The 15,441-nt window shown below is 38.8% G+C and overlaps 1 protein-coding gene across 1 annotated transcript; it reads right to left on the reverse strand.

The window, feature by feature from the left end:
* Positions 1 to 8,488: 8,488 nt before the first annotated feature.
* Positions 8,489 to 13,036, reverse strand: LOC123576735 (serine protease inhibitor Kazal-type 9-like). The gene is made up of 4 exons (XM_045437992.1): positions 12,823 to 13,036; positions 12,036 to 12,064; positions 9,913 to 10,040; positions 8,489 to 8,663 (listed from the first exon to the last, which is right to left on the reverse strand). The coding sequence occupies exons 1-4, from the start codon at positions 12,875 to 12,877 to the stop codon at positions 8,618 to 8,620; spliced, it is 258 nt and encodes an 85-aa protein (XP_045293948.1). The 5' UTR covers positions 12,878 to 13,036; the 3' UTR covers positions 8,489 to 8,617.
* Between the last annotated feature and the right edge of the window lie 2,405 nt (positions 13,037 to 15,441).

Raw genomic sequence — 15,441 nt, forward strand, 5'->3', positions numbered from 1 at the left:
CAGTTTCCAGGATCATAAAGGGCTATTGTTCTCATGCTGCTGAAAGCAGTAAGGTGGGAGTTGAGAAGTGACCTGCTATTACCAGCTTAGCCCATTTGAGACTTGCATCATATCGTCAGATGTGTCAGCTCTGTTAAATGTTACTTCCCAGAACAGTGCCCTAGAACAGGCTTAAAACATTCAATGAATCATGGGAAAAGTTTCCTTGTGAAAGGATTACTAATAAAACCTAAGTTAATGCTAATTTACATTTGGGTGGTTCATCAACAATTCCTAGTGCTTTCACATGTATTATTTGGTTCACATATATGTCTGAGATGGATATTTCCATCTTCTTTATTTCATAGAGGAGGATAGTAGGTCTTAGCAAAGGTAGTAACTTGTCCAAGATCTCAGAACTAGTAAATGTTTAAGTCTTAAAGAAAGGTTCCTGGGCTCAGGACTCATTTTTGCAAAAAATGCATTTTCATGTGAGTCTGATGCAGTGATCAGTATGGCTATCAGCACCAACTGCCTTAGCCCTTTACCCAGGGTTCTCATCAACTGAAAGCTTGCCAGATCTGGTTCCAGACTGAGCAGAATCCATTCACTGATCTTGGTTAGCAAGGCTTACGCAAAAACCCACACTCTGCAGTGATATATGGCTTTCTTGGGAGCCCCAAATTTTATGGTACAAGGAGACCTAATGGGAGAGTTAGCTGAATATCTATTGGGAATATACCTGTTCTCTGTTGGAAGCTTCTTATTCAAGTTTCCTAAGGAGAAGATCCCCAGCATCCTCACACTGAAAATGAGGATCCATGAGGATATCTTAAGAATCCATTTGTGCAGAAGCTGGGCTGTCTCTGATGCTTTAGCCACGATTGCTTTGTCTCCAAACGTAGTTTAGAGGCCAAGTAGAGCTATCTGGATCAAGAACTAGAGACCTCCATTGCAGTCAGTATCAGAGGCCTACTTAGCTAGTGATGCCATCAACTTCACACCATTGTCCAAGGGAAGGGCAGCATTTGCACTTCTTATTATGCCAAATATTAGGAAGTAACCTACTTATCCTGAATCGAGTTTTCAACCAACCATTCTTTATTTATGCTGTTTGCTAACTGCTTCAAGGACTCTTGACTATTCGAAATGACAACTTCAAAGAACCATTCTATGGTAACAAGATCACTGGCAGCTCCTCTTGCCTTTGGAGTTCATGAGCTAGCAGGCATTCTCTACAACACCAAGGGACATAGTACCCTTGGCCCGGAAAGAGAGTGCAGCAGAGAACTGACATTTATCTTCCTGTAAATGAATAAAAACAGCCAGAATCTATTCCAGATGGACTGGTCTGGGGACAGGGATTATGATATTGCCCAGGGATTTGAACTCTAGGGTCAAACAGAGCTCTTATCAATCATAACTCTGCCATTTCCTACTAGTGTCGGACCACCTATCTGTCTTCATTAAACTTCATTTTTCTTAAGTGGGAAAAAAGCGGATTCATTCATTAACTTGCTACTTTTTTTTCCCTGTCATACTCTAGAAATAAATTAGGTGCTAGATTTGCCATGGTAAATACTATGAACACCTCATTTATATTCACATAAATTTATTACTAGGGTTGTTTTGTGAATTAAACCGGATCATGATGTAAAGCAGTTAGTATAGGGCATGGTCCAAGGTTTTTTTCCACTAATATTAGTAAACTCAGAAGGTATAAAGAACTCTTAAAAATACTGAAAGGGTTCTTAATTACACTTTTTCTCTGTGGCTCCTAGGGATATATTTAGGACAAATGAGGGGGTAAATAGTATGGGAGTAAATCTGAGCTTGATAAAAATAAGAGGTTTTAATAAAGTTCCCCATTAGTGATGGCCTTCTCACTCAATAGGTCCAAGAAGCATGAATACCCATTAGGTATCCTGCAGAGGCAATTCCTCTATTGAGCGTAAGGATTATAGCCATAAGTGTCTTATATTTTTTAACTATAATAATAATTCTTACTGAGTTCATTATGTGTTATGATTATGTACCATACCATGAACATTGAAAGCATATATTATCCATGAATTCCTTGAATCCCTACAAAAATTTGAAGTGGGTAAGCAGAATCCTAATGTAACTAATGAGGAAGGGAAGATAAGCCAGAGAAATTCAAAACTTGCCCAAGTTCAAACAGGTATCTGGTGAAGGAGCCAGAAAATCTTGCTGTAGCCCCAAATAAGAAATAAATAAAAGAGAAATGTCTCTGAATTGAAGAGGGAGTAGAGGGTTCTCACTTGTTGTGCCTGCTTTCGTGCAGTTCAGGCAACCCGGAGAACTTCCCAGAGTTCCTTAGAATAACATTTAAAGACCATTTAAATGCTACTACCTACTTCAGATGAGACTTTTAAGAAAAAATAAGAATTATTTAGTAATAAAAACCGTACATGGTTACAACAACAGCTTCGTGTTCTGAAGTAATTATGAAAGTAGATTATGATTTTTATTAAAGTTTTTATATAACAAAATTGGCAATGCTGTTAGTCTTCCAACAGTGACTTTTTGTTTAAAGGTTGCTGTGTAGGGGCACCTGGGTGGCTCAGTCAGTTGAGCATCCGACTTCGGCTCAGGTCATGATCTTGCGGTCTGTGGGTTCGAGCCCCGCATTGGGCTCTGTGCTGACAGCTCAGAGCCTGGAGCCTGCTTCTGATTCTGTGTCTCCCTCTCTCTCTGCCCCTCTCCCGCTCATGCTCTCTCTCTCTCTCTCTCTCTCTGTCAAAAATAAACATTAAAAAAATTGTTTTAAAAAAGTTTGCTGTGGGGGCGCCTGGGTGGCGCAGTCGGTTAAGCGTCCGACTTCAGCCAGGTCACGATCTTGCGGTCCGTGAGTTCGAGCCCCGCGTCGGGCTCTGGGCTGATGGCTCAGAGCCTGGAGCCTGTTTCCGATTCTGTGTCTCCCTCTCTCTGCCCCTCCCCCGTTCATGCTCTGTCTCTCTCTGTCCCAAAAATAAATAAATGTTGAAAAAAAAAATTAAAAAAAAAAAAAAGTTTGCTGTGTATGCTGGTTACTTCAAGAGATTACGGAGGAAAGAAAAAAAATACATATTCTTATGGCATAATGGAGCAAAATGGAACACAAGATTATGTTTATGACATTACTGCCAACATGTGAAACTGCATCAATGTGTATGGATAATGGATAAACTAATGAGAAGTTTCCTGAAAATTGTGGGTGACAGTTTTTGTTTTGGATTTCTATGGTGATTCTTATTTTATTTTGCAATAAATAATTATTAAAAAGCAATGTAATTGGCCTGTGATGTCCAGAAATCTCTGAATCACTCATTCAATATGTAACACTTTTAACCAATGGTTTCTGTCACAAGATGCCCTTGATTCTGTGCTTTGTTCTTCATGGCAACTTTTAATGACAAAGTGGAAATGCTCAGGACAATTGAGTAAATGCCCTCCAGCCTGCATCTCTTTCTCTATGATTTGGGCCTGTATATGGGCTAGTTTCCTGGTCAGTTTAGGGCTATTTTAGGAGAAGAGTAAGTCTCCATCCTTGAGGAAAATGTGTCAAAGTGACCTATAGATATTGGAGAAGGAAGAGAATGCCCTAAAGGCAAACTTACTACATTAATGCTTTTCACTTAGCAAATCTCAAATTCACGGCCAGTTTATACCTGAGAACAACTACTACTTCTCTCCTTATCCACCTTCTTATTTTTTCTCTATTTTGTATATCATACATACAAAAGAGTATATATAATACACATGTACAAGTTAAATAATAATAGCAACACAAATGCTCATATGTCTATCAGATAGTTTAAGAAATAGCACAAGCTCTGTCTTTGAAACCTTTTATGTGCCTCTTCCCTAACTCCCATTTTTTTGCTGCAGCTTAGGCTGCCTGGTCCCACCTACTGCACCCCCTTTTTCCTCTCTTCCTGCAAAGACCCTCATGCAACCACAGACTAGACACATTTCTTCAGCTGTGGAGGAATTACATTTGTTCTTCCATTCTCTGCGCTTTGCTAAATAACACTGTTTTCTTTTGTTATTTTCAGGCAATCTAGAATTTAGTGTGGGACTCTTAGTGCCATTAGGATGTTGAATACATGGTCTTGAATATATTCAACCTAAGTTTGTTTTTATTTTTTTCTCTCACAGTTTAAAAATTACATATACATATCAGGCCGCCCACTATATGTCAAGCAGTGGAGAAACAAAGAAACAGATATCAATATTGTTCTTTTGAAAGAATGGAATCTTGCCATTTGCAACGACATGGATGGAGGTAAGGAGTATAATGCTAGGTGAAATGAGTCAGTGAGAGAAAGACAAATACCGTGTGATTTCGCTCATATGTGGAATTTAAGAAACCAAACAAGCAAAGGTAAAGAGAGAGAGAAAGGGAGAGAAACCAAGAACCAGACTCTTAACAATAGAGAACAAACTGGTGGTTGCCAGAAGGGAGGTGGGTGGGGTTTTGGGTGAAATAGGTGAAGGGGATTAAAAGGGCCCTTATCACGATGACCACGGAATGATGTGTAGTATCGTTGAATCACTATATTGTACACCTGAAACTAATATAACACTGTATGCTAACTCTACTGGAATTAAAATTTAAAAAAACTTAATTGAAAAAACCCAGATATCCATTTTAGACACAAGGATAACCAGGACCCAATTCTTTGCTCTCAGGGCGCTCCAAACCAGAAGACATATATTGTTTTCTTTTTTTTCCTCCTTTCTTTTCTTTTCTTTTCTTTTCTTTTCTTTTCTTTTCTTTTCTTTTCTTCTTTCTTTCTTTTTTTTTTTTTTTAATCTTAAAATGAGCATACCTTCAAAAAACTCTTTCCAAGGTCTCTGATGGGAATATATTTTCATTGCATCGTGATCAAGCCACTCTGCTGCCTTCTGTGGCTGTAAAAGTGATGGTCTGCTCTAACAGGAGATTTATAATGCTCTCTCAGGACCGGGTCAGACAGGGGTCAGGCAGGGGTGGGCTAGTGCTAGGGTGGAATTGGGGAGAAGACCATGAGAAGCTAGAACCTAAAATAGAACTACCCATTGTGCTTAGGGAACAAAGTTAGAATGACCACAGACTTTTGTTGTTATTGTTTTTCCAATCATTCATTTACTGTTTGCTAATTATGTGCCAGGCACAGCATTGTGTACCGGATGTATACGTAGACTCAGGCCATTCCATTAGGAACTGTTGCTGCCCCCATTTTGAAATGTCAGAACCAAAACTCGGGCTCAACCCGTAACTCAAGTTTACTCAGAAGCTGCAAAACTAGGTTTAATCCCAGGACTCTCTATCCCCAAAGCCCCCACATCTCTCTCATTTTAAAATTTCTTTAGGGTTTTTTTGCCTTCAGTTTTTGGAATTTAAAAAATTTGAGATATAATTGACATATGACATTAATTTCAGATATACAACATAAAGATTTGATAATATACATATTGCCAAATGATCGCTATCTTAGCCATTATATTACGAAGGCTTCACAAACAATTTCAGCTGACACAGAGGACATGTTCATGTCTCAAGAGCGTGGCAGCAAACAGATGGTGGTTCAGGCAATCCATGGACCTCATAGATAAACATGGAAGAACTGAAGCCCAGACAGCCCAAACCGAGGGCAACCAGCGATATGACCCACACAACAGATGTCCACCAGTATTGTTGGGTGTCTGCCACTGGGCTCCATTTCTGGAACAGGTAGGGTTGAGAGGAGGAGAGCAGCAAAGAGCATACCCCACTAGGGCAAGACCAGAGGGTTGGGCTACTGGGCAGGTGACAGGGCGGGGGCCTCAGGCTGGAGAAGCTGCCTTGGTCAGAACAGGGATCTTGGGCTTGTGGAACGAGATTCAGGAACAATGAGGTACAAGAAGAATGAAACCCAGAAGCCAGTCTTATTCTTTGATGAGTCAGTCACCCAGGGCTGGGCTGGGCCACAGAGCCTATTTTTAAGCATTAAATGGCTCACATCCCAGGAAATCAGCGCCTGGGAGTCTGGCAACTGGAACGATCGGATAGTTTCCTGAGCTCTCTAGAGGCATCTTTCACAACTTCGGTAGTTCTCTTCCAGTGTTGAAACAGGTATTCACAAAAAGCTTAACTTTATATTGACTCAGAGTTCCTTTTCTTAAGAAATTCTGAAAAGTTTTCAGCATGTGTCCATGTGGATGTGTTTTGTTAAAGGAACGTTTTTATTGGTCTGGCTTCCACTTCCTTGATTTGTACTATTGTTACTAATTAAAATTGCAAAGTCAATGCCTCAGCTTACCTTTGTTCTCTCAGAGAGACAGGAGTGACCTGCCCCAGAAGGACTGGGTATATTGGCTATAGTAATGCCTACATTGCTGAAGTATGGAGAAGAATTTAAAATGAAACAGGGTGAGATTTCTTAGAATGTGAGTAGGCCTCAGTTCTAGAACAGGTTTTGGTCACATATTTGTTTTTATTTTATTTTATTCTATTTCTTATTTTATTTTATTTTATTTGTGCATCTTTAACATTTTACAGCAATTTTCTTCTCATGCTACAAACGACAAGCACTCACAGTAGTGTTGCAGGAGATGACTGTAGAGGAAAGGAAAGTGGTGGGGAGTTTCTAGCTGTAGGTAAGCAAGGTAACTGCCATGTAAGTCACTCCCCCACAACCTCTGAAAAAGCAATCATTGCTCTCTATTATTTGTGTGTCTGGATCCTTTTCATGGGAACTTGGAAAAGCATTCAGAGTTTGGGTTAGTGAAGAATGCAAACAGTTGCCATACACATTCTAGTGCCAGAGTTGGATCAGGGAGTGACACCCGACTTCAGGCTTATCTGGGGTAAGACACCATGGTTTCCTTGCTTACTTGTTGATAGAAGTCAAATTCAATTCATTTTCATTTAATTCAGCTCATTTATTAAGCATTAACTGAACACCCGCAGCATGTCAGCTATGAGCTCACAATGTAGCAAAAGAGATGCTTGCAAATTAATGAGAATACAATATGATGTATGATAATCTGGGAGGATTACATGAATGAATGAATACATAGGAGAAGCTTTTTAGAGAATGCATAGTGATGTGGTTTGAAGTGTTGGAGTTTGGAGTAAATAGCCAAGAAAGAATTCTTGAAGACATCGTCAGTGCAAAAAGGTAGTTTTATTAAAGGACCCATGGGCAGAAAGAGCTACACTGGGGTTGTGAAGAGTGACTGATTATATACCTTCAGATTAGAGGAAGTTAGGGATAGTGTAAGTCTCTAAGGAATTTTGGAAACAAAGGTTCCAGGACCTTGAGGGACTAGCTGCAGTTAGGAAAAGGTCATTTATTACTGTTCAGTAAAAACTCAGTCATGAGACCCTTAATATGTATATCAGGTGGCCATAAGCTTGGAGTATGATTGCCAACACATATCTTGGGGGGTAAAGACAAAGGAAGTTTCCAAAGGAATTTTTCAATGTTAAAGTAGGATCCTGGGGGGTCGGGATAATGTTAAGCTAAGATTCCCTTTTGCCCTTAGCAAAGTGTCATCATTGAGGCAGTTGAGCTCCTAGAGGAATGTCACTTTGCCTGTTACAAGGACTTGTCAATGGACATAGGCAGTAAGGAAATTTAATTTTTTTCTTTTGCCTTTGGTTCCCATGTAATTCATAGAAATTGTCACAAAGTAGGCATTAACAGATATGTGTTAATTGCATAGATGCACAAATGGATTACAAGATGTGCACAGGCATACTCTCTGTTCTTTGGAACTGATAGTATGATCTTTGGAACATATAATAATATTTTTGGAACTTAGGATGTAATAGTGGGGTAAGATAAGCTTGGGGTCCTAGACCTGAGATCACACTTTAGTGGGGAGAAAACCCATGGAAGACATCAACTAATTCATGGGAATTTGCAAAACTTTACCGGCCATGTTTGACCAGCCACATTTTACAGACATGTCTTCTGGTAGGAAATAGTTACACAGCAGTCTCAATCCAGGGCAGCTTTCAATGTCTTAAACAAGAAATATCTAGCAAAACAGTATTTCCTGATTCTTGTGCTTGAAGGCTCCCCCTCTTTTTCTGTTCATGTTTTAGGAATACACAAGAACTAAGTTATCCACTGGGTGTTTTTCTAGCTTGGGCAAGAAGAAGCATCTGCTTCAGTTTCTTTGCTTTTCTGATTCCCACTACTGTTCTTTTTTTTTTTTTTTTTTAATATTTATTTATTTTTGAGAGAGAGAGCATGAGAGGGGGAGGGTTGGATGTAGGGGTACAGAGGATCCAAAGCAGGCTCTGTGCAGTCAGCAGAGAGCCTTATGTAGGGCTCGAACTCAGAAACCATGAGATCATGACCTGAGCAGAAGTCGAAATTGGACACTTGACTGAGCCACCCAGAAGCCCCACTACTGTTCTTAATTAACCCTTTTCTCCCAAGATGTGGCCCTAAGATGGTCTATGAGACATCAGCAAAAGTAAAACAAATCTGGAAGATTCAACTCCTGAACAAAAAATGTCAGACCTACATTTATTTCCCATATGTCTACTTTATTTCACAAAGAAATCAAGACACACTGGTGACAAGATTAGGCAGTACGGCATAGGTTATATGGGAGAAGAAATATGTTTCATGTGCCTTGGAATCAGAAGATAGATTCAACACTTTCCAAAATGTACAAATTTCAGTTTGTTGTTAGTTTTCCTGTGGAGAGAAAATAGCAACAGATGAAAATTGCTGAGGCCGTAGACGTTTTATTAGCATCCAAACTTCGCTAATGAACCCCCCCAGTAATGTACCCAAGTCTCTCCACTTATTGGTGTTTTTAAAAGGGGGTGGGTGACGGCAGTTTAGAAATACTTGAGCAACTGGTGCTGGTTATGTGAGGATGATGCTCAAAATATGTCACAATCAGTTTATATCCCTGAAAACATATTTAATGAATTTCTAATAAAAGGAGACTTACTTAGAAACCTTTTTTCCATAAATGATTTTGTCTTAAAGTCACATTTTGCACTTTCCATCAAATGTAACTTTTCACAAAACTATTTTTTCTGATAAGAAAAAAACCAGGACAGTATGCCATATATATTAGGTGTTTGTTTTCACTCATGTATGTTTTGAAAATACTTAAAAGGATCTATATGTTTCTATACATTCTAGTATATCATGCACCATCTTATATTAAAATTTTTTTAAAAATGTTTATTTTATTTTTGAGAGACAGAGACAGAGCGTGAGTGGGGTAAGGGGCAGAAAGTGGACACATAGGATAGAAAGCAGGCTCCAGGCTCTGAGCTGTCGGCACTTAACTGACTGAGCCACCCACGCACCCCTTATATTTTTTGATCTGACACTAACACATCTTTCAGATGATTACTTTGTTACCTTTAAGCTAATTTTGGCTACTTGATTTTCAAATTCAATTTTTATTATAGCTCCAAAATATATTTTGTTGAGAAGCCACCCTCTGAAACAGAACAATTTCTTCAGGATTTTTAGTTATTGTCGCCTTTTGTGCCAATAATTAGGGGGCTCTAATGTATCTAAACTTAATAGTTAAAGCTGAACAAGTAAATCTAGTTCATTCTAACATATGACTGGACTGGCATGCCTAACAGGAGGGATGTTCCTTGTCCCTGGAAATAATCAAGCGTAGACTCTGAGATGATGTGAATTATTTGTAGAGGGAGTTCAAGCAATAGATTAGTAGGTGGAAGTTGAATGAGGCGCCCCTCCAATTTCCTTCCAACTCAAAGATTCTCAGATTCTTTGCTTTACTCTTACTGCCAGAATATGTAGAGATCCAGTGACACTAGCGACCCCAAATTTTACATATTCATCATATTCACATATTCATTATTCCCCAAACCACTTTCTCTAGTGGACATATATTTGTCGTAACACACAATTACACCTTAAATACAGAAAAGAAAAACATTTCAGTACTTACCGAACTTCAGAACAAAAGAAGCAATCATTGGCATAAGTTTTGCCGTCAGATCCACAAATTGGTGCATATATTTCATAACAAAATCCCTCTTCTCTCCGTGGGAATTTCTCATATTTACTGCAATCAACCTGGAAATGCATATATTAAAAGCCTTCAACCGAATCTTTATTCCCAAGATTTAGGATTTCCCAAGCAAGCCTAGAGGGCTCCCCAATCATTTGTTTCCTAGTCTAATGGTCATTTGTTTCCTATTCCTCATCAAATGCCTTTGAGATATATCAAAGTATGAAGATTTCTTACATCAGATAAAAAATCATGAGTGATAAACTTCTTTATGGCAGCCTGTAACCAAATCACTATTTATTTAAAAATTTTAAATTTAAATTTAAAAACATCCACGGCCAATTCATAGATGTAACCATTCCCATGGGGTTCATGTTCTACACATCCTGCTATTCCTCTCTTTCGCTTAAAAAATTCTATCTGAATGCAAGAGTGAGATGTATTATAGGGATACCTACTATAGTTTTAAGAACTAGCACATCATTAGCGACTTTTACCATTAATTATTGGTAACAAATGACTTGTTATACACTTAACCAGCACACAGACAGTCACATGTATTTTACTCTTGTAGTTGAGAACCACTGTTCTATATGCAGGAGCAAAGCCAGCGTGTAAAGCTCTCTGCATGAGCAAGGATGCAATCACCAAGAAAGAATTTTCTGGGTTTTTCATCTATGAGCAAGCTGAAGAATGTGAACAGGAAAAGTCAAACACATCAGGATTCAAATCCTGATGTGCTCTGGGATATGAGCCTGGGACAATCATTTTACTTCTTTAAGCTTTGATTTCTTTACCTGCAAAGTGAGGACAATAATAACTACAGTGTAAGGTTAAAGCAAAAAATATATATAAGCAAGAAGATACATGTAAAATGCTTAGCACTTTGTGACATGGAAAATGCTGAGTAAATAATAGCTAGTATCTTTATCCCTTGGCCTACACAAACTCCAGCTCTATTCAGAAGACTCTACATTTCCAGTTTTTCTGACTCTGAATTCCACATGTAAGATTTTACGATTTGATTATCTCCACTTGGATAGCATGAAATATGGTCAAACTTCAAGTTAAATTCATCTTCCCCTTCACCTATGTTCCGTTAATTAATCATTTCATTCCTTTGGTTGCTTTACACCATGCACCTTCTAAGTTTTAGGGCTGAGCTGAGAGCTGGCAATACAGAGATTAGTATGCATGACAAAATGGCAGAAGGACCGCAGGGCCTAGTGGAGTATGGTGGAGAATGAGAATTACAGGGACCCCTGGTGAGTATATTTCAGCATGATTTCACTTCCTGCCTGCTCAAACCCCAGTACCAGGACTCAATGTGATATGTACAAGGAGACTCCCAAGGCTTCCTCTTCGTGAATCTTTTTCATTCTCAAGCAACCAGTAAATCATGAGAATAGAATAGAGAATCCTATTATTCTCTTTAATACGTAAAACAAAAGATTCAAAGAGATGAAAGGAGCTGCCTGGGCCCCAGAATCACACAGCTGAAAAGTCATGGAGCTTGGTCTAGAACCCAAAATGCTTGACTCCTGGTTTAAAGTTTTTACCACCACAGCTAGAATTTCTCAACAATAGTTATTACTTAATATGAGTCATAAAGGGAAGGTTCAATTAAAATCTTCATTCTCTAAGATAAAGAACAAAGATGTGTCTGACCCACTTAACAATTACAACAATCATGACTTGTCCTTATTGAGCTTTACTACGTGCCAGGTACTTACGCTCACCTCTCTTCAAGCGTTGTGGCTTTAAGTCTCACAATAAGCTTATGAACCCAGTATTATTACCCATGGCCACACAATCAGGGAGCTAGAATACAAACTCAGGACTTTATAACTCGAATGCTAGGTATCTAACCACTTTGTTCTATTATGTCCCGTTCAGAAAGTTCTCTTAATAGTTTTTTAAATAAAACCAGTTTTGATACTTAAAAACTTCTTCAAACATGTAGCAATTTAATTAATGTATAGTAGCAAATGTTTCCTTATTGATACTGGCTTTAAAATTACATAGAAGTAGGACCTTTATATCAAGATGGATGTACTGACCTGTTGAGGGTGTGTGGCACATTCTACGTCTGTAAGAAAAACAAAGAGAAGAGAAACTAAATTAAACTTTGGAAGAACCTCATCTTAGAAAAATGATCTTTTATTTATGTTTCAGCTCTCAGACTGTCAAAAATATGAGTCTCTTCAGAGCTGTGTATCAATATAATATCAAAGGTTGAAGCTTAGCACATATTTTTTTTTCTTTTTTTGGAGTGGGATTAGAGCATAGCCAACTACTATAATAATGAAGAGAAACTACTATAATACTGAGAAGTTCTTTCCTACCTCATAATCAGAGTTTAGGAAATATTGGGAAAAAAAAAAAAAAACACCAGAGAAGTGGTTTTATATTTAGGGAATGTCTGCTGTTATGTAGCAGGAATACGTGGCAGTTGAAAATTCTAGGGAGGCAAAGTTCAACTCAATGAAAAATAATAATAGTTCATGTTGCCAAACAATGGATGAGACTGTTTTATGAAGAAATGGCATCCCCATAAATGGTGATATCAAGTCAAAGCAAAGTCTGGATGTACGCTTACCAAAGAAGTTATACAAAATATTTATATGGATGAGACTTTGGCCTTAGCTAACCATTTAGCCCCAGAGATAGTATCTCAGCCCCAGAGATAGTATCGTTTACTGATTTATTGGTAGAGACAAAATAATGCATTTCAAAAAACCTGCCTTATTATCTATGTATCTGTGTTTATCCCAGAATTCTGTGAGCAGAAGACAACGTGAGCTATTAGTATCGGGGAAGGGTGGGTATAATAAGGGAGATACTCACTGAAGATGGATGTCAAAGCCAAAGCCAAGAGCAGGGCAAAGGCTGTTGCTTTCATGCTGCTGAAGTGGCCAAGGGCAGTCAGAGGGAGGCAAAACAAGTAACTTTCTGCCGTCTGCTCTGCCCACTTGGGTTCTACCTTATATATTGACAAGAGTTCCTGCCTCAATTGTGAAGTAACTATTTCCAGAAACAGAATCCTGGGAGGAGGTCAGAGACATATGCTAGTATGGGAATTCTTTTATTGTGAAATCAGATGGTTGCTCATGTTTGCTCATTTTAATAGACCATAGAACCCAATAAAACTGTTATTTCTTTGTTTCTTTACATACTTGAAAGATGGAGTGCTTTCACAGCTGTTATATGATTGGATCTTCATAACAAATCTGTCAGTTACTACAATTTTCTTTGTTTTACAGATGAGAAAGTGAAGTCAGAAAGAAGTTAAGTCATTTCACCCAGTTTACTACATATTCTTGGTTGCACTACTTTTCCAGGAACACTCACCAGCATGGCAGCTTTCTATGTTTCCCCTCTTTTGACACTTTCCCAGTTTCCCCTCTTTCCTCCTATCTTCTCCAGCACCAAATGGGAAATATTGCCAGTTGAGACTCTAGACTGGGCACAGAGAAAAGATATCAACACCCAAGTCTTTATTCAGCAGTAACAAGCAATGATTTATGCTCTTAGCAGGGGGATGATTTCTCCAAGATTCTAAATTTGAGGAGATGGAAAAATGGGTGGACTTGTTGAATAGTCACTCCTCATTTAATGCCAGATCTCTGGTGGAATTTCCTTATCAAGGAACCTTGGAAGAAGGGATTCCTCAAGGGCAATAATAAGGAGCTATGTGACCATCTTAACCAATAATGGATTTATTGGCTGCAGTGGCTTGACTGTACCTGAAGCACAGGCTCAAGGTTCAAGAATGAGATGTTGGGGTGCCCGGATGGCTCAGTCAGTTAAATGTCAGACTCTTGATTTCAGTTCAGGTCATGATTTCAATGGTTGTGAGATTGAGCCCCATGTTGGGCTCTGCACTGGATATGAACCTGCTTAAGATTCTCTCTTTCCCTCTCCCATCTCCTGCTCATGAGTGAGTACCCTCTCTTTTTCTCTCTCGAAAACAAAGAATGAGATGTTGACTTTTCCATGGGCTGTAGGTACATACCAGTCCAGTGACATCTTACACTAATACAATAATTTTTAATAGACAAGCCACCAATCATTTGGTCGTGGTTTAAATACATTTAATTGTGCTTTATCAAACTATTTTTCATTTGAAATCTTTGATAAAGGCTACAAGGACACTTATTTTGAAATGTGCCAGTTTTCAACGTTTATTTATTTTTGGGACAGAGAGAGACAGAGCATGAACGGGGGAGGGGCAGAGAGAGAGGGAGACACAGAATCGGAAACAGTCTCCAGGCTCTGAGCCATCAGCCCAGAGCCCGACGCGGGGCTCGAACTCACGGACCGCGAGATCGTGACCTGGCTGAAGTCGGACGCTTAACCGACTGCGCCACCCAGGCTCCCCGAAATGTGCCAGTTTTCAAATAGAGCAACTCTATGAGAAGACCTTGCAAGCAGCTCGTGCAGTTTTGGTAGACAGTTGTAAGACACTGTTTATACCACCAATGGAAGTGGTGTCAAAGACTGAGAGACTGAAATTCACAGTTGCTTCCCTTCAAAAGGATAAAGACAGCTGGAACCTATGCCGGTCTGGGGGGTCAGACATCTTAATACTACTGAGAGTTGAAACTCTAAGAGTCTTGCAGAGCTAAATTCATACTAAATTCATTAATCATTCAGTAAACATTAATGAGCATTTACTCTTAGAAACTATATTACAAATTAAAGAGCCCAAATGTCCATCAACTGACAAATGTATAAAGATGTGGTACACACACACACACACACACACACACACACACACACACACACTGGAATATTACTTGGTATTCAAAAATAATGAAATCTTGCCATTTGCAACATAATGGATAGAACTAGAATGTAGCATGCTAAGTGAAATAAGTCAGTTAGAGAAAGATAAATACCATATGATTTCACTCACATGTGGAATTTAAGAAACAAAACAGATGAACATAGGGGAAGGAAAGGAAAAATAAGATAAAAATAGAGAAGGAGGCAAACCATAAGAGACGCTTATATACAGAGAATAGAGGGTTGTGAGAGGGGTGTTGGGTGGGGGGATGGGCTAAAAGGGTGATGGGCGTTAAGAAGGGCACATGTTGAAATGAGTACTGGGTGTTATATGTAAGTGATGAATCACTAAATTCTACTCCTAAAACCATTATTACAGTGTATGTTAACTAACTTGGATTTAAATAAAAATAAAAACAAAACAACAAAAAAAGAAATGGGTGTATTTCAACTTGGGTATAGCATGAATAATGAGAAACTTTCCCACTGTCTTCATTATAGCTTAACAAGGACTCTCTTCTTGACTAAACTTTAGTTAGGCTCCTCTGAGTCCTTTTCTTGACTAGGACTTAACCTTGCTCCCCACCTCACCTCCATCTCATGTCTTTTGCCTTCCCCTTTCTGTATTAGCATAGAATCCTGCTTAGTCATTGCTCTACCCTTGATATCTGATCACTC

Source organism: Leopardus geoffroyi, chromosome A1 (genome assembly GCF_018350155.1).
Source record: "Leopardus geoffroyi isolate Oge1 chromosome A1, O.geoffroyi_Oge1_pat1.0, whole genome shotgun sequence".
In the NCBI taxonomy this organism is placed as follows: Eukaryota; Metazoa; Chordata; class Mammalia; order Carnivora; family Felidae; genus Leopardus; species Leopardus geoffroyi.

Excerpts from the sequence above, each read along its gene's own strand:
- LOC123576735 (XM_045437992.1), bottom strand. The coding sequence starts at position 12,877 with ATGAAAGCAACAGCCTTTGCCCTGCTCTTGGCTTTGGCTTTGACATCC. Across the intron at positions 10,041-12,035 it reads GTGCCACACACCCTCAACAG|GTTGATTGCAGTAAATATGA; the intron begins GTCAGTACATCC and ends ATGCATTTCCAG. Across the intron at positions 8,664-9,912 it reads TTCTTTTGTTCTGAAGTTCG|GAAAACTAACAACAAACTGA; the intron begins GTAAGTACTGAA and ends TTCTCTCCACAG.